The following is a 23,400-nucleotide window of genomic DNA, read 5'->3' as shown; positions in this document are numbered from 1 at the left end:
AATTTTTTTTTTTTTTTTTTTTTTTTTGAGATAGAGTCTCACTTTGTTGCCCCAGCTAGAGTGCTATGGCGTCAGCCTAGCTCACAGCAACCTCAAACTCCTGGGCTCAAGCCATCCTTCTGCCTCATCCTCCTGAGTAGCTGGGACTACAGGCATGTGCCACCATGCCTGGCTCATTTTTTCTATATATTTTTAGTTGGCCAATTAATTTGTTTCCATTTTTAGTAGAGACGGGGTCTCGCTCTTGCTCAGGCTGGTTTTGAACTCCTGACCTCGAGCGATCAGCCCACCTCAGCCTCCCAGAATGCTAGGATTACAGGCATGAGCCACTGCGCCTGGCCTGTAGGTTAAATTCTTAAACATAGATTTGGTGAGTCAGTGAGAATGTGTTCTTCATAGGGACAAGTTACAGCAAATTTTCTTTCCAAGTACTGAACCCTAGAGTCTACTTACATCTATGGTGAATGAGTACATCTCTTTCTCTACATCCTTATAGTGATGGATATAATCAGTCTTGTTTTTTTTTTTGTTATAGATGAGTAAAAACTAAACGCTCATTCTACTTTGCATTTCTTGATTAGTAGTGAATTTAAGCATTTCTTCATGCTTTTTAGCCATTTTTGTTAGTTTCTATGAGTTGCCTATTTAAATCCTTTAACTCATTTTTTTTTTCTGGTGGAGTTTGTTGTATATGTTTTAATGCCAAGCTTCTATATTTGTTGCATGTTGCGTATTTCAAAAAGTGATATGTTCATTCAAACCTAATAGACTATCTTTGTCATACAAGGAATATAACATTTATTATATATGTTATTGATAACCGATGATTAAAGTTTTATGGTTCATTCCTTTAGTTTCTTGCAGTCAAAGAAAACATAAGAGAGTATAGTGATCTCTTAATATTAGAGGTAGAGAATAATTGAAAATAGTTATAACTTGCTAAATTCATCTTACTTAGTGAATTCTTGAACTACTGCTAATCTCTTTTTAGAATTTCTGTATTCTGTCAATTTCTTATTTTACCAACACATGCTTTTTTAGTTGACAGGGTCAGTTTTGGAAGATGCCTGGAAAGAAAAAGGAAAGACTGATATGCAAGAAATTATTCAGAGAATTGAAAATGTTGTCCTAGATGCAAACTGCAGCAGGTAGGAAAAGAAGTCATGTAGATAGCCAGTAGCTCTCAATTTCTTGGTTTTCCTTACAGGTTGTCTTCATAATCTGCTATAATTCATCAGGGTAATTGAAATCTTACAGATCTACAAAAATATTTTGTTTAAAGGAATAATTTACCCATGGTTTCTGCTCAATAGCCATTTTTGTTCAGTTACATTGAAAAAGTTAAAATGTTTTTGTGTTAAGGTATAAGTCCAATGAAAAATAAAATGATTCAGACGTATTAAACAAATGTTTGGATAAAGTACTACTAAAAGTATAGTAGAATACACAAAAATGTTTGAAAGGTAGCTACTGCCTTTAAGGACCATATAGTCAGTTATGTGAAACAAATTTCAAGACTTCTTAAAAGCGAATTTATGTCATTTAGGAAATGTCAGAAAACCAAAGCACTAGATGTATATGTTGGCCAGGCGCTGTGGCTCACGCCTGTAATCCTAGCACTTTGGGAGGCCAAGGCCGGCAGATCACTCAAGGTCAGGAGTTCGAAACCAGTCTGAGCAAGAGCAAGACCCCATCTCTACTATAAATAGAAAGAAATTAATTGGTCAACTAATATATATAGAAAAAATTAGCTGGGTATGGTGGTGCATGCCTGTAGTCCCAGCTACTCGGGAGGCTGAGGCAGTAGGATGTCTTGAGCCCAGGAGTTTGAGGTTGCTGTGAGCTAGGCTGCCGCCACGGCACTCACTCTAGCCTGGGCAACAAAGCGAGACGAAAGACAGAAATAAATGTACATGTTAAATTTAGGACATAAAGTTTTAAGAGTCTGGGGTGTTTCAGAGTCTGACACTTAATACTTTAACTCATTTTTTTATTTTTGTCTGCAGAGATGTAAAACAGATGCTCCTGAAGCTTGTAGAACTCCGGTCTAGTAACTGGGGTAGAGTTCATGCTACGTCAACATACAGAGAAGCAACACCTGAAAATGATCCCAACTACTTTATGGTATGCCAGTGTTTTGCTTGTTGTTTGAATTCAACTTTGCAAGTTAGATGAGTTATGCAAAGCTATTTTCAGAGATGAATGCCTAATATCTCTCTTCATTAGCTCAGGTTGGCATGGCATTTAGCAAACCAGGTAAATTAAGAGAAGAGACCTGGAATTCTCCAGTGCTACGGTGGACTGGAGAAAAATTCATCCAAGGAGAAATTGATAAGGATGGGACTTGAGTGAGCACAGGGATGCCAGGAAACCGTTTTTCCAGAGAATTCATAACTAAGGACCTGCATCTCAGGCTGACTTTGCATGTTGTAGTAAAGTAAAATAAGAAAATAAAAAATGGTTACCAGGCCAGTGATGCCCTGAAGCTCCTGACATGACCAGACATAAAGCAACTATGGAGAAATGCTCCTCCAACCCCCGTCTTGGAAATTTTTCAAGAAATGAGAATTCTTCAAGTGGCTAGGGGGAAACCACAGCTAAAAATGAGCTGACACTAAATCACAATGTACAATAGAACAGTTCACCATGAATGTGACAGACAGTAAGACAGCACAGTTAGAACCACAGAGCTTGAGATAATAGAATGGAAATCTGAAAACCATAGACTTTCTCAGTGGATTGAAATTGGCAGCTTAGGAAGTTAGCTTTTTTTGCTTTTTCTTGCGTTATCAGGTGCAGACGAGTGACATCAGCCATGCTGCATTAATTAATATACTTTAAAAAAATCAATTCTAAAATGATTACATATTTTTATCACTTTGATTCATCCTAGAATGAACCAACATTTTATACATCTGATGGTGTTCCTTTCACTGCAGCTGATCCAGGTATGTTGTCTCACAGTCATTTCTTCCCACCCCCATTTTTTTGTTGAGTACTTAATCACAGAAAACCACATCCTCACCAGCACAAAATTGTCGCTTTTTGACTTGTTCACATCATTCTAAAATACTAAGGTAAAGGTTTGTCTTATACAGGATGTTTTTCATAGTGACCACTTGACATTTCAAATGAAAGTCTTAACTCCATATATAGTGTCTTGTCACTTTAATAGCAGAGAATTGGAAGAATTCCTCAATTAAGCAACCATTTTTATATTTTCTGTTAGGTTTTTGTACTCTTAAACTTTCAGGTAATTTTAGAATGGAGAGGAAAGGTGCTTCTAGTTCAATATAGTCAGCAACAGATATTAATATGGGTGAATGCTTGTCAATACCAAGAATTACAGATTTCATTAATATATGGTGGGTCAGAGTTAATTTAAAACCTAAATCTCTGCACACTTCCTCTTCAAGAAGAGAGTGATTTATAGAAAGATCCCTTTGTGATAAATGGGACTATTGGGTGAAGAAGAAATTTTTCCCATTTGGTATAAACTACAACTAGCTTGTGGTTGGATTTTTTCCATTTGTTTCCTCTGGATTGCAGGCATTGTTTAAGCTGTGCCTCTAGCACAAAGAAGTTTCTTTAGGATGAGGAAGTAGAATTATGTTATAGGCCATGAGCATCTTCAGTCCAACTAAATGTTACTAAATTGTTTCCCAATATGATTGTGCCACTTAGTATTCCCACCAGCAGCATATGAGGGTTCCTGCCCCTCACCACTGGCAATAATTCTTATTAGACTTAATGTGTCAGTCTGATTGTATTAAATTGTCTTGCTGTCATTTTATTTCCCTGACTACTAGTGATAATGAATTTCTTTTTCTGTTGACTTTCTGATTTCTTCCTTTGAGAATTGCCTGTTTGTACTATTTGCCCACATATCTGTTGGATCATTTGTCTGTCTTAGTGATTTGTAATTCCTTATGTAGTCTAGAAAAAAGTGATCCTTAGTCAGCTGATGGTTTCAGTTAACTTTTCCCAGTATGTGGCTGTCTTTCCTTTTAGTTTAAAATATCTTATATAGAACCTTTGTGTTTTAATGTAAACACAATTTATTTTTAAGAAAGTTTTTATTTATAAAATAAACTTATTTATTTTATAAATAAAATAAAAGTTTTTATTTTAAGAAAGTTTTCTTAACACTATCAAATTCCATTTTATTCTGAAAATCTTTGCTTTTCATATTTAGGTCTGTAATCCACCTGACTTTTTTTTTTTTTTTTTTTTTTTGAGACAGAATCTCACTCTTTTGCCTGGGCTAGAGTGCCATGGCGTCAGCCTAGCTCACAGCAACCTCAAACTCCTGGGCTCAAGCCATCCTTCTGCCTCAGCTTCCCAAGTAGCTGGGACTACAAACATGCGCCACCATGCCTGGCTAATTTTTTCTATATGTTTTTAGTTGGCCAATTAATTTCTTTTTATTTTTAGTAGAGATAGGGTCTGGTTCTTGCTGAGGCTGGTTTTGAACTCCTGACCTTGAGCAATCCTCCTGCCTCGGCCTCCCAGAGTGCTAGGATTACAGGCATGAGCCACTGTGCCCAGCCCTACCTGACTTTTATATATGGGATGTAGTAGGAATTAGACATCTTTTCCATAGTCTGTAGTCTCAGCAACAGGTATTAGGTCATCCAATTATAATAAGCCCCTTCTATTGTGTACCACATAACTCCTCTGTAAACTTGTCTTACTCCTGTGTTTATTCATGTACATGTTTTGTCTATCTCTCTATACCAAAGTCACTCTTTTTTTTTTTCTTTTTTTCTTTTTTTTTTTTCTTTTTTTCTTTTTTTTGAGATAGAGTCTCTGTTGCCTCGGCTAGAGTGCTGTGGCATCAGCCTAGCTCACAGCAACCTCAAACTCCTGGGTTCAAGCCATCCTCCTGCCTCAGCCTCCAAAGTAGCTGGGACTACAGGCATGTGCCACCATGCCTGGCTAATTTTTTCCATATATTTTTAGTTGCCTAGCTAATTTCCTACAGTTTTTAGTAGAGACAGGGTCTTGCTCTTGCTCTGGCTGGTCTTGAATTCCTGAGCTCAGTCCACCCTGCCTCGGCCTCCCAAAGTGCTAGGATTACAGGCGTGAGCCACCCGGCCACCATTCTTAATTATTATTACCTTACTGTAAATCTTGCTATATCTGGTAAGATGCATCTTTCTTACTCAAACTTACCTTGATTTACTTTGATTCTTAGGATAAACTAAAGATGAAAAACAATCTATTTCTAATGACTCCTTTGTTTATAGAAATTCAGTCTTTTTTCAGTTTCTTTTCAAGGAAAAGAAGTAATATAGACAGCCAATAGATCTTAATTTCATGCTTTTTCTTTGTGGGTTGTGTTTTAATCTGCTATACTTCAGAGTAATTAAAATCTTAGAGAGCTACAGAAAAACCAAACTGAATTTTGTTCAAATTATCTTGACCTTTTCTCAAAGTTCAATTCTTTTCTCATCCTTCTATTTTTTTTTTCTCTTTTTAGACTTAAGCCAGTTTATAGATCTCATCCTTCTAAGCATGCTTATTTTTGTTTTGTTTTATTATCTCTTTTAATTCTAACCCTGCTGTTATTTCTGATTATCATATATAGAAAATTATTTCCTTAACTCTCCAAAACTTTTACTCAGAAATGATTTCAAACTTACAGAAAAGTTGCAAAAGTAAAAATCATACAAAGAATATCTATTTGCCTTTTACCCAGATGTGCTTTTTGTTAACAGTTATTTGCTTTGTCATTTGTGCTCTCTCCACACGCTTTCTTCTAAACCATTAGAAGTTACATATATTATGATCCTGTATGAATGCTTTCGTGCTTTAACTGTTTTTTTTTTTTCCTTCATGAAAATGATTTGTGGCTTGGATTGTGGGAACTTCCATCCAAAATGGTGTTACATTTGCTTCTGCCATGAGCCATAGGGAGTATCACTGACTTGGAACAAGTTTTTATTTTCATATCATAGGGGTTATTTATGTAGGTAGTAGAAATTTGAGGTATAGGGCCATTGTTAAAAATTCTCTGGGGAACCAGTTTCTCCAGAGTGCTCTGTTTGCACTCTTTAAACCCAGGCAAAGGCAACTAAGCTTCTGTCCTAACAAATACCACTGTGGTATTTGTTTTTTCCTGTTCACCTTTGGCTTAAGATACGGGCCCTTTGAAGGTCCCAGATTTGTGCTGGATGAGGTGGGCATGGAGCATGGATTCCATCTTTCTGTTTAACATAGGCCTAAGACCTTGCTTTCTGACCTGTGGGTTTTAAATCTAAGCCCCTTAGTTACAGAGACCAACACCATCAATCAGCCTCCTAGCTGCAACAGCTGTAGTAGTTTATCTATGGCTTTCAGTTCCTTTTTTGCCATCTGATGAGTTGAATTTTCTTTTTTGTGAATTCATCCATACATTTAAAAGAATGTCTGTCTTAACTAGCACCTGAAAGCATTTGTAGCAGGAAAATTTTATGGTTAAAATTGTCTCTAAATTGTCAAAATTGGATATCGAAATATCACCAACCCTTGAAGCTGGAGTTAATTTGATAGAGACAGTCTTGGAAACACATGGTCTTTACCCAGTCTAATGTAATTATAATATTCTTTTAAAATTCGAGTTATTTTCCGTTCATAAGAAACTAATTTTAAGGTAACTGATTTTATTGATAGTCTTAATATTACTATTTAGATTTATACTAATCTTAAAAGATATTCAGTAACTGTAAGACAATTGGCAGATGGAGAATTATATCACCTGTATTACCTTGGAAGACCCAACAAAGGGAAAGTTGGTGGAGTTGAAACATACCAGGTAGTTGCCCTCCTAGTCTCTAAGGGAAGGAAAGAAAAGGAAGTCCCCTATGCTCAGAACCTTTATCTCGGTTAACCTCATCTGAAAAACAGGGACCAATTGCTGTTACCTGCTAGCCAGATACCTTATTTTACTTCCTGTGGAGGAGGAATGGGTGAGCTGGAAAACAGGAGTGTTAGATTAAAATCCTTCTTTACGGAAGGAGTGTTCTTGCCCAACAGTCTTATCACCAGAATTTTGTCTGACGGCGAGCAGCAGTAGAGAATGTAAACAGCACACATTAGCTGTGAAATGTACTATGGTATATTTGTGGCTTTGAATTCCAACTTATATTTAGAGTATTATATATAATTTTAAGAATTATAAGCATGTAGGGGAGCAAAAGCAAGCCAGTTAGAGTATAAGTCTTATAAAAGCTGTTTCTTTACATAATTGGGAGTTTACTGCTATTTAAACATTGAATCTACTTAAGTGAAAAGTCATAATAATTTTAGGAGTAACTGGTCACTTCTTACGCATTTTTTTAGCATTTCATTTTTCTCCTATGTTGTTTCATAGATTACCAAGAGAAATATCAAGAATTACTTGAAAGAGAGGACTTTTTTCCAGATTATGAAGAAAATGGAACAGATTTATCAGGGGCTGGTGATCCGTAAGTTTTCCTTAGTTACTAACTTTCTATGTCTCATTTGTAAGTAGAGATCAGACTAGAAAAAAGTAGCTCATCAAAGAATGGCATTTTGATTTGATGGTATCATGGTATATTATATAGTATGTTATATACTAAAAATTTTCAGAAAATCATATTAAACTAAGTCTGGTTCTGAAAATCTATAGTCAAGGAAACTAACTATATTAAAACATAACTTAAACATGCTTAAGTTATTTTTTAAGTTTATTTTTTTAAAATATTCTGTTCTACCTAGACTTTAAAATAAGAAGCTTTAATACTTTAAGACCCTAGGCAGCTTCTATGCTTGTTTCTATAAAATAGGAATAGTCATACCCCTGAGGTCTTTTTTTTGAGATCTGAATGAGAATACATAAAAAATACTTGATAGCCTTTTGGCACATAGTATAAGGTTCAAATCTTAGCTGTGAAAACATAATTTAAGAGCAAAGAAAACAGATTACTATGTAGAAATATTTAGCCTGATAGATGTAAGTTATCCTATTTATGTATCTGTTTCTTCACTTATAAGTAAAGACACCCTTAATGTATTACTCACCATCAGATTTCATTTCTCTTTTCTGATAGTAGGAACAATAACTTTTGAGAGGTTTAGTCCCAGATCTATTAACAACTTGCATGTATTTGGACAAACTTCTTAGGTTCTTTTCTTCCTAATTGGGTGGGAGGTGGGGAGGAAAATAAATTACCCCTGTGACTTCCTTTTTTAACATCCCATCTTGTGTGTTATAGGTTTCAAAAAGTAAACCATCTTTATTCTAGTGACATTTTAATTATGGGTCAGTTTAAGATCTACAAATACAAAGTACAGGGATAATATAAGGACTCAGGCAGAAGTAGGAAGGTTCAGTCTTGCTTGGGTATCACCATGGAAGTTTAAAGTTGTTCTTGGCATTGAACTTCAGGTTATCCTCTTAAGATTTTGTTCAGTAAACAGTATATTCTCTTTAATGAGCTCGTGGTTGTTTCAACACATAGCCTTGTGCTGGAAATGGGGAAGAAACAGAAAAAGACACATCAGTAATTTAGTAGGATTGGTAAGATAGTTTTGTCACACTTCTCAGTAGAAAGGATCACTGCGGGCGAGGGGGACTCTGTAGATAGCATCATGTAGAGGGAAAAGTATAAAAAAGGGAAAAGATTTGGAGTTGAACAAATTCTGGCCCTGCCACATACTTATCCAAATTTTATATTATTTAACCTCCTAGAATCTTCCATCTCTAAAATGAAGATAATAATTCTATATTTTAAGATGACTATAGGAATTCAATGAGAATATATATTAAATCCTTAATTAACATGTTAAATTTTTCCCCCAAATATAACTATGATAAGCCTTGCTTTATACCCTTTTAAAACTCTTCCATAGTTGGAAGAAATCTGGAATAAATGATGTCTGAAAGTACTTTTAGCAGGGCAAGGTGGCTCACACCTGTAATCCTAGCACTCTAGGAGGCCAAGGTGGGACAATCACTTGAGGTCACAAGTTCGGGACCAGCCTCAGCAAGAGTGAGGCCCTGACTCTATTAAAAATAGAAAGAAATTAGCCAGAAAACTAAAAGTAGAAAAAATATTAGCCGGGCATGATGGCACCTGCCTATAGTGCCCGCTACCCGGGACGCTAAGGCAGGAGAATTGCTTGAGCCCAGGAGTTTAAGGTTGCTGTGAGCTAGGCTGACACCATGGCACTGTAATCCCCACAACGGAGCAAGACTGGGGAAAAAAAAGAAAAAAAAACTTCCTATGAATGTCTTCTTCCAAATAAGTGGGAGTGTGACTAAACTGTTACTGTGGTAATAACCTAGCAAGAATAACACTTAAATAGACATAAAGCATCATAAAGTATCACTAAAGGCATAAAGGTATGTTCTAGTTATAGTATAATTATTTATTGATAAGGTGAATTTATTAATATCAATCTTGAGCCCCAAAGTTTGTATGCCAAACCTTTGATTTAACTTCTAGGTTACAGAATTTAACATACCTAAAAGTACAGCAGAATCTTTAGACACCACGGACTTAGTATAAAATTTCAGTCATTAAATTAAGCATTTGGTTATCTGAAGACTGCCATTTATGTAATCTAAAGTTAGGCTCAAGTTCTGTTGTAACTCAGTCTAGGAAAGTTATGTTACATTTTTTTCCTGGCTTAGCATCTTAGACATCTTCTGAATTGAAAAACTTATTGGGGAGGAGGGGGTGAGCAAAAACCTCCCTAATAGGTACAGTGAACACTATTTGGGTGATGGGCACACTTACAGCTGTGACTCAAGTATTACAAAAGCAATTCATGTAACCAAAAATGTTTGTACCCCTTTAATATTTTGAAATTTAAAAAATATAAAAACATTTTGTTTCTTTTACAGATACTTGGATGATATTGATGATGAGATGGACCCAGAGATAGAAGAAGCTTATGAAAAATTTTGTTTGGAATCAGAGCGTAAGCGAAAACAGTAAAGTTAAATTTCAGCATATCAGTTTTATAAAGCAGTTTAGGTACCAGTGATTTAGCAGAACACAGGAAAGCAAGAAAATGTTGTCACACTTATACCAAATTAAGGATGTTGAGTTATGTTACTAATGTATGCAACTTTAATTTTGTTTTAACACTATCTGCCAAAATAAACTTTATTCCCTATAACTTAATGTGTATATATATATAATAGTTTATTATGTACAGTTAATTCCACTGTTTTGGCTGCAATAAAATCGATTTTGAAATAAATGAAATGTTGAATTTTGCTAGCTGGTTAGATGCTTATCCTTTAAATTCTACTTTTGAAGGGGAAAAGTCTTAGTCTGGAAATACATATTATTGCAAAAATGTAGCATCTCTTTAAGGTTAAGAGTATTATAGCTTTCCTTTTAGTTTGACATGTAATGTCTCAATAAATTAAATTTCAGAATCATGAAAGTCTAGCACTAAAGTCTTGGAATATATCATTAACAACTGATTTACATATGCAGATGCTATTTGATACCAAGGGCTTTTAAAATGTCATTTAAAGAAAGACTTAGAGAACTCCCAGCTAAACAACCAAGACTCTTCACTGAGAATTTATTCCAATTCTAGAATTGCTTTTTTTTTTTACTTGACTAATTTCATTACCCTAAGGTGTAGAACATTATCTGCTTTATTTATATGGCTTTCTCATTTTTATTTTGTAGCATGGGTTGCATTGACTTTTTTACTAGAAAATTTTACTAGATATTTGTCATTCAAGTTTTCATCTGCTTTATAATTGATACACCTTGAAGATCACTTTTCTAATACTTTTATTATGTGGTACCACCTCAACCCTATTTAATATTTTTACCTAATGTCAAATCTTTTTCCAACTAACTAAAAAATAAAACTTATGTACAAAAGTATTGCTTGTAAATATGCATGTAAATAGTCTGTTAATAACCCGTTGTTTTACATTTGGTACATCTGTGTCTGCTAATACAGTTAGGTTTCTCACTTTTCAGCTTGTTTGTTCAGTCTGAATTAAAATTAGACTTTGAAAATAAAACTTAAATAGTTCTGTTTCCTCTAAGTTTGAAGTGGCATTCTGGTATTTTAAAGAATTCACTATTGAATTTGTTTATAAGACATAAAGGTTTGACATCAGAGAAACCATATTAAGATAGAAGATATTCTATTCAATGTCTGAATAAGAATTCAATAACAAATCTATCCAGGAAAAACTAGCAAATATAAAACATTAAAACTCTAAGATTTCATATTATAAAGGGGAGTGTATATATGTAATTGGGATTTTTCAAGTTATAATGTTGGAATTCTTTTTCAAAATGTCTCCTGTAATCTGGTGGCTATTATCATAACCTGCAGTTTTCTGAACGCAGCACCTTAGACTGCTCGGCCATCCTAACAGTGGCCCATAACCTGTAGTTTTCTAAAGATAGAGCTTACTATAAATGTTGGAGTGGGAGGAGGTGTAGGAAAGGGGGCAGTACAGTAGACCAGGGACCAAGTAATACTAACTACATATACTTCAACCTTCTAACAGTTGCTCTGTGAATAACCAACCATTTGTCCACTAGCTCATTGTCACCAACTGCTGCTCAGTGGCTACCAACAGGATTGATATTCCAGTTATTACTGCTGCTTAAACTACCCATAAGGTTATAAAATAACCATTTTATTATGCACATGGGTTCTGTGGTTTAGGGCACAATGGGGATGGCTTTTCTGTATTCCATAACATCTGAGGCCTAGGCTAGGAAAACTAAGGACTTAGGGGATGTGGTTTGAACAGCAGTGGGCTGTAATCATCTGGAGTTGTCTTCTCAAATGGCTGGTGACTAGATTGAGGTGACTTGAAGGCAAGACTAGGTCTGAATTGTTGACCAGACCATCTATACTTGTCTTCTCATGGTATGGGCTGGGACGTCTCACAGCCTGTCCTCTGGATTCTTAGAAGGGAGTTCAAAGAAACCTAGAACGAAGCTGCTTATGCAGTCATGCAGCATTACTTCCACTACATTCTCTTGGTACTAAGCAAGTCACTAAAGCCATATGAGATAGGAGGCCCTCAAGGAGTATGTGGACATGTTTTAAGACTGCACTGGTACAAAATGAAAGGAAGAGTTGGCCCTATGCCACAATCCATTGGCCTTTAAGATTGCCACATCTTCAGCAGAAGTATGTGAATAAGTCTTTAGTACAGATTATTAGTACAGATCTTCAATGAGCAAGGACACAGTAAATGTCATAGTCTTGTGCTCTGGCAACAAAACATAAATGGGTCATAACCTGGCAGTCACATAATCAATTCATACTGTTACGTTATTAGTGCTCTCCAGCCAAAGGCACCAGAAACATACCTATACTTGAACATATTGAGTTTATTGTTGCAGTGAGAGAGGACATACACCTTGGAACTATGAGTGTATCAGTAAGACAGTGTTGGAAAGCTATGATAGGATTTGGGTTTTGGTTGGATAATTTTGGGGACAATCTAAGACACGAGGTTAACTCTAGACAGCATTGTCAGCACAGGTAATTCTACAATTAGGTATTTCATTAAATCTTTAGGGAAGACAGATGAATATGAATTAAGTTTAGAAAAAAAATCAGTCACATTTGTTGAGAGGAGGATGTTTAGTATGAAAGTAAAAACTGCAGTGCTGAAAGTCAGCTCAAACTGAAAATAAGGCAGCTCTACAATTAGGTGAAGCCAGCTGCAAAGTTAACAGGAAATGTTTCTTCCAAGGTACAAGGGGGGATATCCAGTTGCTAAACCACCCTTATCTCACACCACCTTATCTCACTCACCTTATTCACAGCATTGAATCCCTAGTTAATTCTCACTTCTAATCTGGCTGCAGAAACAGCATCCAACCCAGAAACCGGTCTTCCTTCCCCATAGAGTTTGCGGCGCGGAATCCAGCAGGAACCCAAACCTTACCAAAGATAGAGTCCTTCGCCCCCTTGTGGAATATACCATCTTCAGTTCTTCTGGTTCCTTTGTTTGCAAGTCAATAAATGATTTTAGGCCGAGCATGGTGGCTCACGCCTATAATCCTAGCACTCTGGGAGGCCGAGGCTGGAGGATTGCTGGAGGTCAGGAGTTGGAAACCAGCCTGAGCAAGAGCGAGACCCCTGTCTCTACCATAAATAGAAAGAAATTAATTGGCCAACTAATATATATATTAAAAAAAAATTAGCTGGGCATGGTGACGCATGCCTGTAGTCTCAGCTACTCGGGAGGCTGAGGCAGTAGGATCACTTGAGCCCAGGAGTTTGAGGTTGCTGTGAGCGAGGCTGCCGCCACGGCACTCACTGTAGCCTGGGCAACAAAGCAGGACTCTGTCTCAAAAATAAATAAATAAATAAATGATTTTGTCAGAAGACAGGCTTTAACCTGGTGGTCTTTGGTTGACTAGATGTTAGCAGGCATAAATAAGCTCATCTGTGCTGCTGCCCTATTGTGTCAGCCTGGCAAGACACCAAACCTGAATGAGCCCAACACTGCCTCTGCGTCCTCGCAGCTGGAGGTCATGTTTCTGCTATGTTTGTACCACTATAAATTAATGGTCAACTTTCAGTTAGGCTGTCCGTGCTGCCAACAATCCCTCTGTGTTTCTCTCTTTTATGTGTTTCTAAACCCTCTCCATTCCAACAGTCCTTTTAACCCCGATTGCTTCATGGGAGGGGGGGATCATGAGATAAATGTGCACAAACGCAGCTGTGTTCACTTCATCCCTCTTCTTCCTATACAGTAAGAATCCCTCCTATTAGAGGCCAGTTATTCAACATGGGCTGAAATTCTCTTTCATAAACTCTATTGTTACTTGGCCTGCAATTTTATTTTTCTCCATTGGCTCTTTGCATGAGCTGTTGAACATGCCATTCCTCTCATCAAAAGAAATTCAGTGGCTGGGCATGGTGACTCACAACTGTAATCTCAGCACTTTGGGAGGCCGAGGTGGGAAAATCACTTGAGACCAGAGGAGTTTGAGACCAGCCTGAGCAAAATAGCAAAACCCTGTCTTTACAAAAATTTTTTTAAAAAATTAGCCAGGTGCAGTGGCATGTGCCTATAGTACTAGCTGCTTGAAAGGCTGAGGCAGGAGGGTTGCTTGAGCCCAGGATTTGAAGCAGCAGGTGAGCTATGATGACACCACTGCACTCCAACTTGGGTGACAGAGACCTTGTGTCAAAAAAAAAATAGGCCAGGCACAGTGGCTCACGCCTGTAATCCTAGCACTCTGGCAGACCGAGGCGGGAGGGTCGCTCAAGGTCAGGAGTTTGAAACCAGCCTCAACAAGAGCGAGACCCCGTCTCTACTAAAAAAAAAAAGAAATTAATTGGCCAACTAAAAAATATATATGTGTGTGTGTGTGTGTGTGTATAATTAGCCAGGCTTGGTGGTGCATGCCTGTAGTCCCAGCTACTCAGGAGGCTGAGGCAGAAGGATTGCTTGAGCCCAGGAGTTTGAGGTTGCTGGGAGCTAGGCTGATGTGATGTCACAGCACTCTAGCCCAGGTAACAGACTATCTCAAAAGAAAAAAAAATATGGCCCTCTTTTCTCTCCAACTACAGTCCCATGTCTGCTTCATAATCAGACTTCTCAGGTGTTGTCTCATTTTTTCCATTTCCTTATCTCCTATTTGTTCTTCAAACCTACTAAGGCTTCTGCCCTCACTGTGGCCTTCACTAGAGTCACCAGTGACCTCTATGTCACTAAATCCAGTGAATACTTTTAGTTTGTCCTCTGGCAATATGTGACATTATCAGTGACACCAAAATTGAAAGCCTCTAGACATCTAAGACACAATAACTTGCTTTATGTCTTTATGCCATTCCTCCTCAATGCTGTTGTGGGCTTCTCTACCAATATGTAGTCTGTACATATTGATGTGCTTCCACATTCAACCCTACGCATTCTTCTTATGTCACAATACTCTTGTACTATTTCATCTTCTGTAGCTTCAGTTAGCAGCTATCAGTCAGTCACCTCTATATTTGTTTCTATCTCCTAGTTTCAGACCTTTACTAACTTGCCATTTCCCCCAGGTGGACTTAACAAAATTTAAACCATGTCATCCCTAAATTTGCTCTTCCTTGTGCATCCCCTTCTCATTCATAATGCTGCCACCCATCCTCTTGCCCCAACCAGAACCCCTAGCACTGTTTTTGACTTCAATCTCTCCCTCAACACCCAGATTCAATTATCACCAAGAATAGAGTCAATCTCCCAAATATTTCTTGGAGATGTGTTCTCTATCTTTACTGCCCAGGTCCTGAGTCCTAAGCTGCCATTATCTCCCCTGTTGCATTTTTCAAAAGCCTTCTACTGAGCTCTCCACATGAGCTCTTACATCCTACAATCCATTCTCCACTCAGCAGTTCCAGGAGTCTTTCTAAAGTACAAATAGTATCACAAAACCCCTCTGCAGTAGACAGAATTTCTATATAGGAATTTCTCAAAGATTGGAGGGGGAAAGATAGGTACCTAAGTTAGCACTGTGTAATACAAAATGATGCCATAGATCAATGAAAACAGTTGTCTAAGGTTGCTTTTACTTACACTTCATGTAATATTGATCAATTTGCACATCAGCCATTTTATTTTTTATTTTTTGAGACAGGGTCTCACTCTATTGCCTGGGCTAGAGTGCAGTGGCATCATCGTAGCTCATTGCAGCCTCCAGCTCCTGGCTCAAGCAATCTTGCCTCACCTTCCCAAGTGGCTGGGACTACAGGTGTGTGGCATGCCTGGTTAATTTTTTTAAAAAGTTTCTGTAGAGACCAGTCTTGTATTGCCCAGGCTGGTCTTGAGCTCCTGGCCTGAAGCAATCCTCCCATGTCTGCCTCCCAAAGTGCTGGGATTAAGCCTTTTCTTAAACATAACTAAATTTAGGGATTTTAGATTTGTTTCCATCCATTGGTGCTGTTTTCTTTGCTTAAAGACCTTGTAGTAAACAATTATACCCCAGTAGAGCTGTTTAAAAAACAACTTAGTCAAAGATAGGAACCTTTTCCTAATTTGGTATCAGAAAATATAAATCTTGGCCGGGCATGGTGGCTCACGCCTATAATCCTAGCACTCTGGGGGGCAAGGCGGGCGGATCGCTCAAGGTCAGGAGTTTGAAACCAGCCTGATTGAGAGCGAAACCCCGTCTCTACTATAAATAGAAAGAAATTAATTTTCCAACTATATATATAGAAAAAATTAGCCGGGCATAGGTGGTGCATGCCTATAGTCCCAGCTACTTGGGAGGCTGAGGCAGAAGGATCGCTTGAGCCCAGGAGTTTGAGGTTGCTGTGAGCCAGGCTGATGTCACGGCACTCACTCTAGCCTGGGCAACAAAGTGAGACTCTGTCTCAAAAAAAAAAAAAAAGAAAATATAAATCTTAAGATAAAGTTCATAAATGCATAATGGTCAGGTCCCTGCCTACCTCTATAGCCCCACTGTAGGCTTCTTTCCCCTTAAGGCTTCTCTCTCCCCTCTAATCATGCTTAAACTACACTCTCTTTCTGCCCTTTCAAGGAAAAATATCTTTCCCTTGGGCTTCAGGGCCTCAACGCAGGGACCTTACTCTGCTTAAAACATTTCCCCTACTTTACTTAGCTAACATGTACTGAAACTTCAGATTTCAGTGGAAATATTGCCTCAGCCTAGATTAAATCTGCTTACTGCAGGCATACCTCGGAGATATTGTGGGTTTGGTTACAGGTAACCACAATAAGCAAATATCACAAAGTGAGCTGGGAATTTTTTGGTTTCCCAATGCATGTAAAAGTTATTTTTATACTGTACTGTATTCTATTAAGTGTGCAATAGCATTATGTCTTTTTTAAAAAGTACAGACCTTAATTTAAAAATACTTTATTGCTTAAAAAAAAAGTCAGTCTTTTTTACTGGTGAAGGGATTTGCTGTGTTGATTGTGCTGACTGATCAGGATGTTGGTTACTGAAGGTTGGGGTGACTGTGGCAGTTTCTTAAAATAAGACAAGTCTTCCACATCAACTAACTCTTCCTTTCACAAGGGATTTCTCGGTACCATGTGATGCTGTTTGATAGCATTTTACCCACAGTGGAACTTCTTCCAAAATTGGAGTCCATCCTCTTAAATCCTGCTGCTACTTTATCAATGAAATTTATGTAATATGCTAAATCTCTGTTGTCATTTCAACAATGTTTACAGCATTTTCACTAGGAGTAGATTCCATCTCAAGAAAACACTTTCATTGATTGCCCAAACTTAAGGAGCAACTCCTCATCCATTCACATTTTATCATGAGATTGCAGCAATTCAGGCACCTCTTCAGGCTCCACTTCTAATTCTAGTTCTCTTGCTGTTTCCACCATATTTGTAGTTACTTCCTCCACTGAAGGCTTGAGCCCCTAAAAGTCATCCATGAAAGTTAGAGTCAACTTCTTCCAAATTCCTGTTAATGTTGATATTTTGACCTCCTGTTATGAATCACAGATGTTCTTACTGGCATCCAGAATGGTGAATCCTGTCCAGAAGGTTTTCAATTTACTTTTCCCAGATCCATCACAGGAATCACTATCTATAGCAGCTATAACCTTACAAAGTGTATTTCTTAAATTCTAAGACTTAAAAGTCAAAATTATTCCCTGACCTGTACACTGCAGAATGGCTGTTGTGTTCAGAAGCCTGAAAACAACATTCATTTCCTGTACATTTCCATCAAAGCTTTCAGGTGTCCAGGTACATTGTCAATGAGCAGTAATATTTTAAAAGGAATCTTTTTCTGAGCAGTAGGTCTCAACAGTGGGCTTAAAATATTGAGTAAACCATGCCATAAACAGACGTGCTATCATTCAGGCTTTTCTAGATGACATTTGGCCATTTCTAGAGCACAGGCAGAGTCAATTTAGCATAATTTTTAAGGGCCCTAGGATTTTCAGAATAGTAAATAAGCATTGGCTTCAACTTAAAAGTCACCAGCTACATTAGCCCCTAACAAGAGAGTCAGCTTGTCCTTTGAAGTTTTGAAGCTAGGCATTCACTTCTCATTTTTAGTTATGAAAGTCCTAGATGCATCTTTCCATGGAAGGCTGTTTCATTTATGGTGAAAATCTGTTTAGTGTAGCCACCTTCATCAGTGATCTTAACTAGATCTTCTGGATAACTTGCTACAGCTTCTCCATCAGCACTTACTGATTCATCGTGCACTTTTATGTTTTGGAGAGGGCTTCTTTCCTTAAACCTCAGGAACCAACCTCTGCCAGCTTCCAACTTTTCTTCTGCAGCTTCCTCACCTCTCTCAGCTTTCATAGAATTGAAGAGAGTTAGGGCCTTGCTCTGGACTAGGTTTTGACCTAAGGGAACGTTGTGGCTGGTTTGATCTAGCCAGACTTTTCTCCAGATCAGCAGTAAGACTGTTTTGCTTTCTTACCATGCCTGTGTTCACTGGAGTAACACTTTTAATTTCCTTCAAGGACTTTTACTTTGCATTCACATCTTAGCTGTTTGGCACAAGAGGCCTGAATTTCAGTCTATTTCAACATGCCTTCCTCCATAGGCTTATTCATTTCTAGCTTTTGATTTAAAGTGAGAGACATGTGACTCTTCCTTTCAACTGAACACTTAGAGGCCATTGGTCTCTTGGTAAAGTTGATTGGTAAAGTTGGTCTAATTTGAATATTGTTGGGTCTCAGGTAATATGGAAGTACTAAAAGAGGGGAGAAGATGGGAATTGCCAGTCAGTGGAGCAGACACACACAATGTTTATCAATTCAGTTCACCCTGTTATATAAGTGTGGTTTGTGGTGTCCCAAAACAATTACAATAGTAACATCAAAAATCACTTATCACAGATCACCACAACAGATATAATAATGAAAAAGTTTAAAGCATTGTGAGAATTACCAAAACGTAATACAGAGACATGAAGCGAGCACATGCTATTGGAAAAATGGCACTGTGATAGACTTGCTCCAAACCAGGTTGCTACAGACCTTCATTTGTAGTAAGCACTGTCTCTGCAAAGCACAATTATGCAAAGCACAATAAAATGAGGTATGCCTGTGTATGCTCTCACAAACCTCCGTATTTTATCTTGGGAACACTTACCACAGCTGTGATCAAATGCTTAGTCTTTTAATCTTTATCCCCCATCATCACCCCTAAGGAACTGGGCCTCCTTCCTTGCTTTATCCGCACCATGCCTAGCACAGACTCGACTCTCCATAAATACGTATTTAGTGGCAATAAATATAGCAGACATGTTTACTTGCCATTTTAGAAAAAATAGTGCAGATACAGAGTTAGAAACCCAGTTTCTGTTACCAAATTAGGAAAAAAAGAGGTGTCCATCTTTGGCCAAGTTTTTTAACAATTTTATGGAGGTATAATTGTTGTTTAGATCTTTTAAGTAATTATCACTCCACCAAAATCCACCCTGTGGTTAGTTCTTTGCTGGACCACTCAAGAGGTCAGTCCTCACCAGCCTTTATTATTATACAATCAGGTCGTACTTCCGTGAGATACCGGAAATAAAGACCAAAGAGCGGGCGGCGGACCTGATTCCCAACTGGGAACCACACCACCTACCTTCCTTTCCCCTCCGCTTCCTGTCCCGCCCTTCGCAGGGAGCGCAGTGGGGCGTGGCCCCCGGAGCGGAGGGGCGGGACTTCCGGCCTGCCTGGTTCTGGAGAGGTAAAGTGGCTTCCGGGGGCGGGGGCAGTTTGAATCGCGGCTGAGCTGCCTTTGCTTTCTCTTCGTGGTTGCTGTTGGTGGTGTCTTTGTTCTCCTGCTACTTTACCTTGGCAGGTGAGTCGGCCAAAAGCCTCTTCCTGTGACCTTTTTCCTCTGCGGTTGTGATTATTTTCTATTCTCAAGAAACACCACTTGTTGGTAATTTGTCAAATTCAGGAAACATCCCCGGAGAAGCAGTCGCGGGCAACCACAGACGCAGCATTTTGGCCAGTTAAAACCCGGGGCCGTTGGTTGGCTTTCTTTCCACCACTTTTCAGCTTCGAACCGCTCTGTGAGTGTAATACGTTTGGTTGTTTTGATGAGACTTTTTCTGTACCTAGATACTATCACATTTTCAAAAACGAGGCTCTCGTTGATGTCAAGAACAGACTTGTGGCTTTTTGATGGTTAAACATAGTCATATAATGTGCTGGGTGGTGAGAACACAAACAGGAATAAGACTTTAGCAATGAGGCTGAAAATGTGGGTTGGAGCCGGATTATGGTTTCCTGTGATATGCCAGGAACTTTAAACATTACACTGTTTCTTTTATATTCTTGATTATTTAAATAATGTTTAAAAAAATTATAGCTCAATAAAACATATGTCTTTCAACTATGTATCATCACCTGTTTTTTTTTCCTGAAATGCGAAGTAGACATAATCTGATATACATATTGCTGTAACATAAATGTATTGCCATCTAACAAGTATGAAAACAAGTGATGTAAAGCATTTGATATGATCTGACTTGTAGAAAGTTACGTGTAACAACAATACTAGGGATGGATTGGAGAGAGAAGAAATTGTAAAAAGGTCCCAAAAGTTGCAGGAGTTGAGGGCAGAGTTGATGACCTGAAATAGAAAAGGAGGAAAAGAGAGCCAGGTTCAAGAGAGAGACTTAGGAAATCAAAAGGACTTGGTACAGGTTTATGGAGGAAATCAAAGTGATAAGTCAAATATTGCTAATATTGGCTAACACTGAGATGCCATTAACTTAAATTGCAAATTCAAGAGGAGCAAGAATTTTAAAATTCAGTTATTCTTTCATCGGACAATGACTATTAGCACCCTAATTATTTGTCCAGTACTGTTTTAGATGCCAGAGATATAAATGTGAATAAAACATAAGGTCTCTGCTTTGGTTGAGTTTATATCCTAGTGGGAGAAGACAAAAGTAAATACAATGGTAATGTGTTTTGCTTATGTTCTAAGAAAATGCATCCATTTATTTTGATAGAATTTTTATACATAAGAATACTATTTGTGCTATTGTGTTTCCTAGTTTGTTCAGTCTTTGACTTGGAAGGATATCTTATCCTGTCTTCATAATGCCAGCTGAAGTGCGAATGGTACTTTATGAAGATGACTCAGTGCAAGTACAATATGCTGATGGTTCCAAATTGCAACTTTCTCCCTGTGGCTCTGAATTTTTATTTGAAAAGTCACCTCCTGTTTCAGCCCATCCTTTAGAACAACCAGAAAGAATTCGCCAAAGGACACACTTTGTTATTAGCACTTACCGAGTAAGTAAAGATGTCACAAAAACTACTGTCTTTAATTCCAAAATATTGTCAAGGTGGGCTGGAATATGAAAAGTGATTAGTATTGTGGGTTACACTGTACTGTCATTTTACATTGATTTTTTCAAATTGTTTTACATTTTATATTTCTGTTTATAGGAACAACTACAGCGAGCTCTAGATTTTCGAAACTCTTCGGCTATTCGCCCTTTTTTATCTGAAAACATCATACCTTCTGAAAGAAAAAAGGTGATTTTGTTAAAACTTCATTTTTATAAGTAATATTGGAGGACAAGTAATTACAAACAGGTAGTTTAATGTTTAGTCTTTTTTCCCCCAGGACATTTGAGAATAAACACATTGCTACAGAATGGATAAGCCTGTATATTCATCAGACTGAAGAACATAGAAGTTACATAGTTCATCTCCCTGCCATTTTCCTTATAGTCAAGAATTATAATCAGAATTTTTCAAATTGGTTACTTTTCAGTCTCAGAGGTCTCAAAATTAAGAAGTTATGTGGACAGGCTCATGCCTATAATCCTAGCACTCTGGGAGGCCGAGGCCAGCGGATTGCTGGAGGTCAGGAGTTCGAAACCAGCCTGAGCAAGAGTGAGACCCCGTCTCTACTATAAATAGAAAGAAATTAATTGGCCAACTAATATATATAGAAAAAATTAGCTGGGCATGGTGGCACATGCCTGTTCCAGCTACTCAGGAGGCTGAGGCAGCAGGATTGCTTAAGCCCAGGAGTTTGAGGTTACTGTAAGCTAGGCTGACACCATGGCACTCACTCTAGCCTGGGCAACAAATTGAGACTCTGTCTCAAAAAAAAAAAGTTATGTGGCCCTTTTTAGTAACCTACATGTAGTTAATTTGTTAATGTGTAGTAGAGATGTGTAATTACATATGGGTGTAAAAATTCTTTTGCTTATATTTTATTTTGGACTTTTAAGAATAATAACTCATTTATCAAGAGTTTACTATATCCAAGAACCAGGAATAATATTAGAAACATTTAATAACACCAGTGTGGCATGGGTAACTACTGATCAAAATGGATGTCCAACCAATCAGAACAGGTATATTGACTAGATATCAGCTCCTTTTTATAGGTAGTAAAACTATGTCTTAGAGAGTTTACCTAATTTATCTATGGAAGTTTTCTTAGAGTCAAAGTCAGGATTTGAACCCAGTCTGTCTGATTCTGAAGACTGTCATTTAAATACTTTTTGATACCTTCCTATGCTGTCAATGATGCTTGCCTGCCTACTGAGTAATTTTCTATTATCTTACGGGAAAGGAGCCATAAAAAGTTATAAGCTATAACTTAGCTTAGAAGGCTCTTTTTCCATTGTTTCTTTTGCGTAACTTTGTTCATTGAAACTGCATAGCTTACTGCTGATGCTGCAGTAGCATTATTTGACAGTCCAATTTTAGAAGAGAGAACTTTCTTAACTGACCATCCTTACAAACCAGTTTTGCCATTAATTAATACTACCCTTAATTTTAACATCCTGACGTTTGTACATATAGGTAGTACTATAAATTTAATAAATTTAAGAGGTCTTCTTGACAATATTTTTTGTAAATTTAAGGTTTTACATAAATGGAAGTTGAAATGTTAAACTCTTGGCAAAATTGATTGATTAAAAGACTATTAATAACAGCAGTACCTACTATTTATATTTTATATGAAAAGACACAACCGACAGTGTTACTTGCTATGAGTCTGTTATTGGTCAGGACTAATTTTCCTTTTAGTAATTCAGCTTTGTAAAATGTTACTCTTTAAGCCACCTAGAATTTATTTTAGTGTATGGAGTGCCAGGGACTGTCTAGGATAGGTACTTTATACATGCTATCTTATTTAGTCCATGTGATAACCCTCTGAGATAGCATTTCCCAAATGCTGTTCAATAATTGTAGTACTATCTATTAAATCATTCTCTCTTGTGCCTCTTACTTGCAAAATCTTATGTTATCACGTATAACATTTTAAGATACGTTGACTCTGTTTTTGTATTTTCTGAGTGGTTCTGTCAATGAGTTTTATACTAGTCCCATACTATTTAAGCTATGACTGCTTTTTTTAAAAAGATAAATTTATTTATTTAATTTTTATTTTTTTAGCTGTGATTGCTTTTTTTTTTTTTTTTTTTTTTTTTTTTTGAGACAGAGTCTCACTTGTTGACCAGGCTA

At 37.5% G+C, this 23,400-nt stretch overlaps 2 protein-coding genes and 1 long non-coding RNA gene across 9 annotated transcripts in view; 2 read left to right on the top strand and 1 right to left on the bottom strand.

The window, feature by feature from the left end:
• The window catches only part of PAIP1 (poly(A) binding protein interacting protein 1), a 33,714-nt gene extending 23,485 nt beyond the window's left edge, over positions 1–10,229 (top strand). For all 3 annotated transcript variants that reach the window (XM_012740396.3, XM_012740394.3, XM_012740395.3), the window contains exons 7-11: positions 1,042–1,148; positions 2,007–2,124; positions 2,894–2,948; positions 7,355–7,448; positions 9,854–10,229. In XM_012740396.3, coding sequence (XP_012595850.2) covers positions 1,042–1,148; positions 2,007–2,124; positions 2,894–2,948; positions 7,355–7,448; positions 9,854–9,947 — 468 coding nt within the window. In that variant the 3' untranslated portion in view covers positions 9,948–10,229. The remainder of the gene's footprint in view (positions 1–1,041; positions 1,149–2,006; positions 2,125–2,893; positions 2,949–7,354; positions 7,449–9,853) is intronic.
• Positions 10,230–17,030: 6,801 nt separating this feature from the next.
• LOC142873724 (uncharacterized) lies at positions 17,031–19,576 on the bottom strand. The gene is made up of 2 exons (XR_012921679.1): positions 19,532–19,576; positions 17,031–18,650 (listed from the first exon to the last, which is right to left on the bottom strand). It is a non-coding gene; the product is annotated as an uncharacterized LOC142873724 (long non-coding RNA).
• Positions 19,504–23,400, top strand: part of C11H5orf34 (chromosome 11 C5orf34 homolog) — a 30,242-nt gene continuing 26,345 nt past the window's right edge. Inside the window, exons 1-4 of one of the 5 annotated variants that reach the window (XM_076008008.1) lie at positions 19,504–19,750; positions 19,853–19,967; positions 20,961–21,201; positions 21,358–21,447. In XM_076008008.1, the coding sequence (XP_075864123.1) occupies positions 21,007–21,201; positions 21,358–21,447 (285 nt within the window). In that variant the 5' untranslated portion in view covers positions 19,504–19,750; positions 19,853–19,967; positions 20,961–21,006. The remainder of the gene's footprint in view (positions 19,751–19,852; positions 19,968–20,960; positions 21,202–21,357; positions 21,448–23,400) is intronic. The other 4 variants (XR_012921677.1, XM_076008004.1, XM_076008007.1 and 1 more) reach the window with 4 other exon arrangements.

Source organism: Microcebus murinus, chromosome 11 (genome assembly GCF_040939455.1).
Source record: "Microcebus murinus isolate Inina chromosome 11, M.murinus_Inina_mat1.0, whole genome shotgun sequence".
Taxonomy (NCBI): Eukaryota; Metazoa; Chordata; class Mammalia; order Primates; family Cheirogaleidae; genus Microcebus; species Microcebus murinus.
This window is presented reverse-complemented; position numbering and strand designations above follow the sequence as displayed.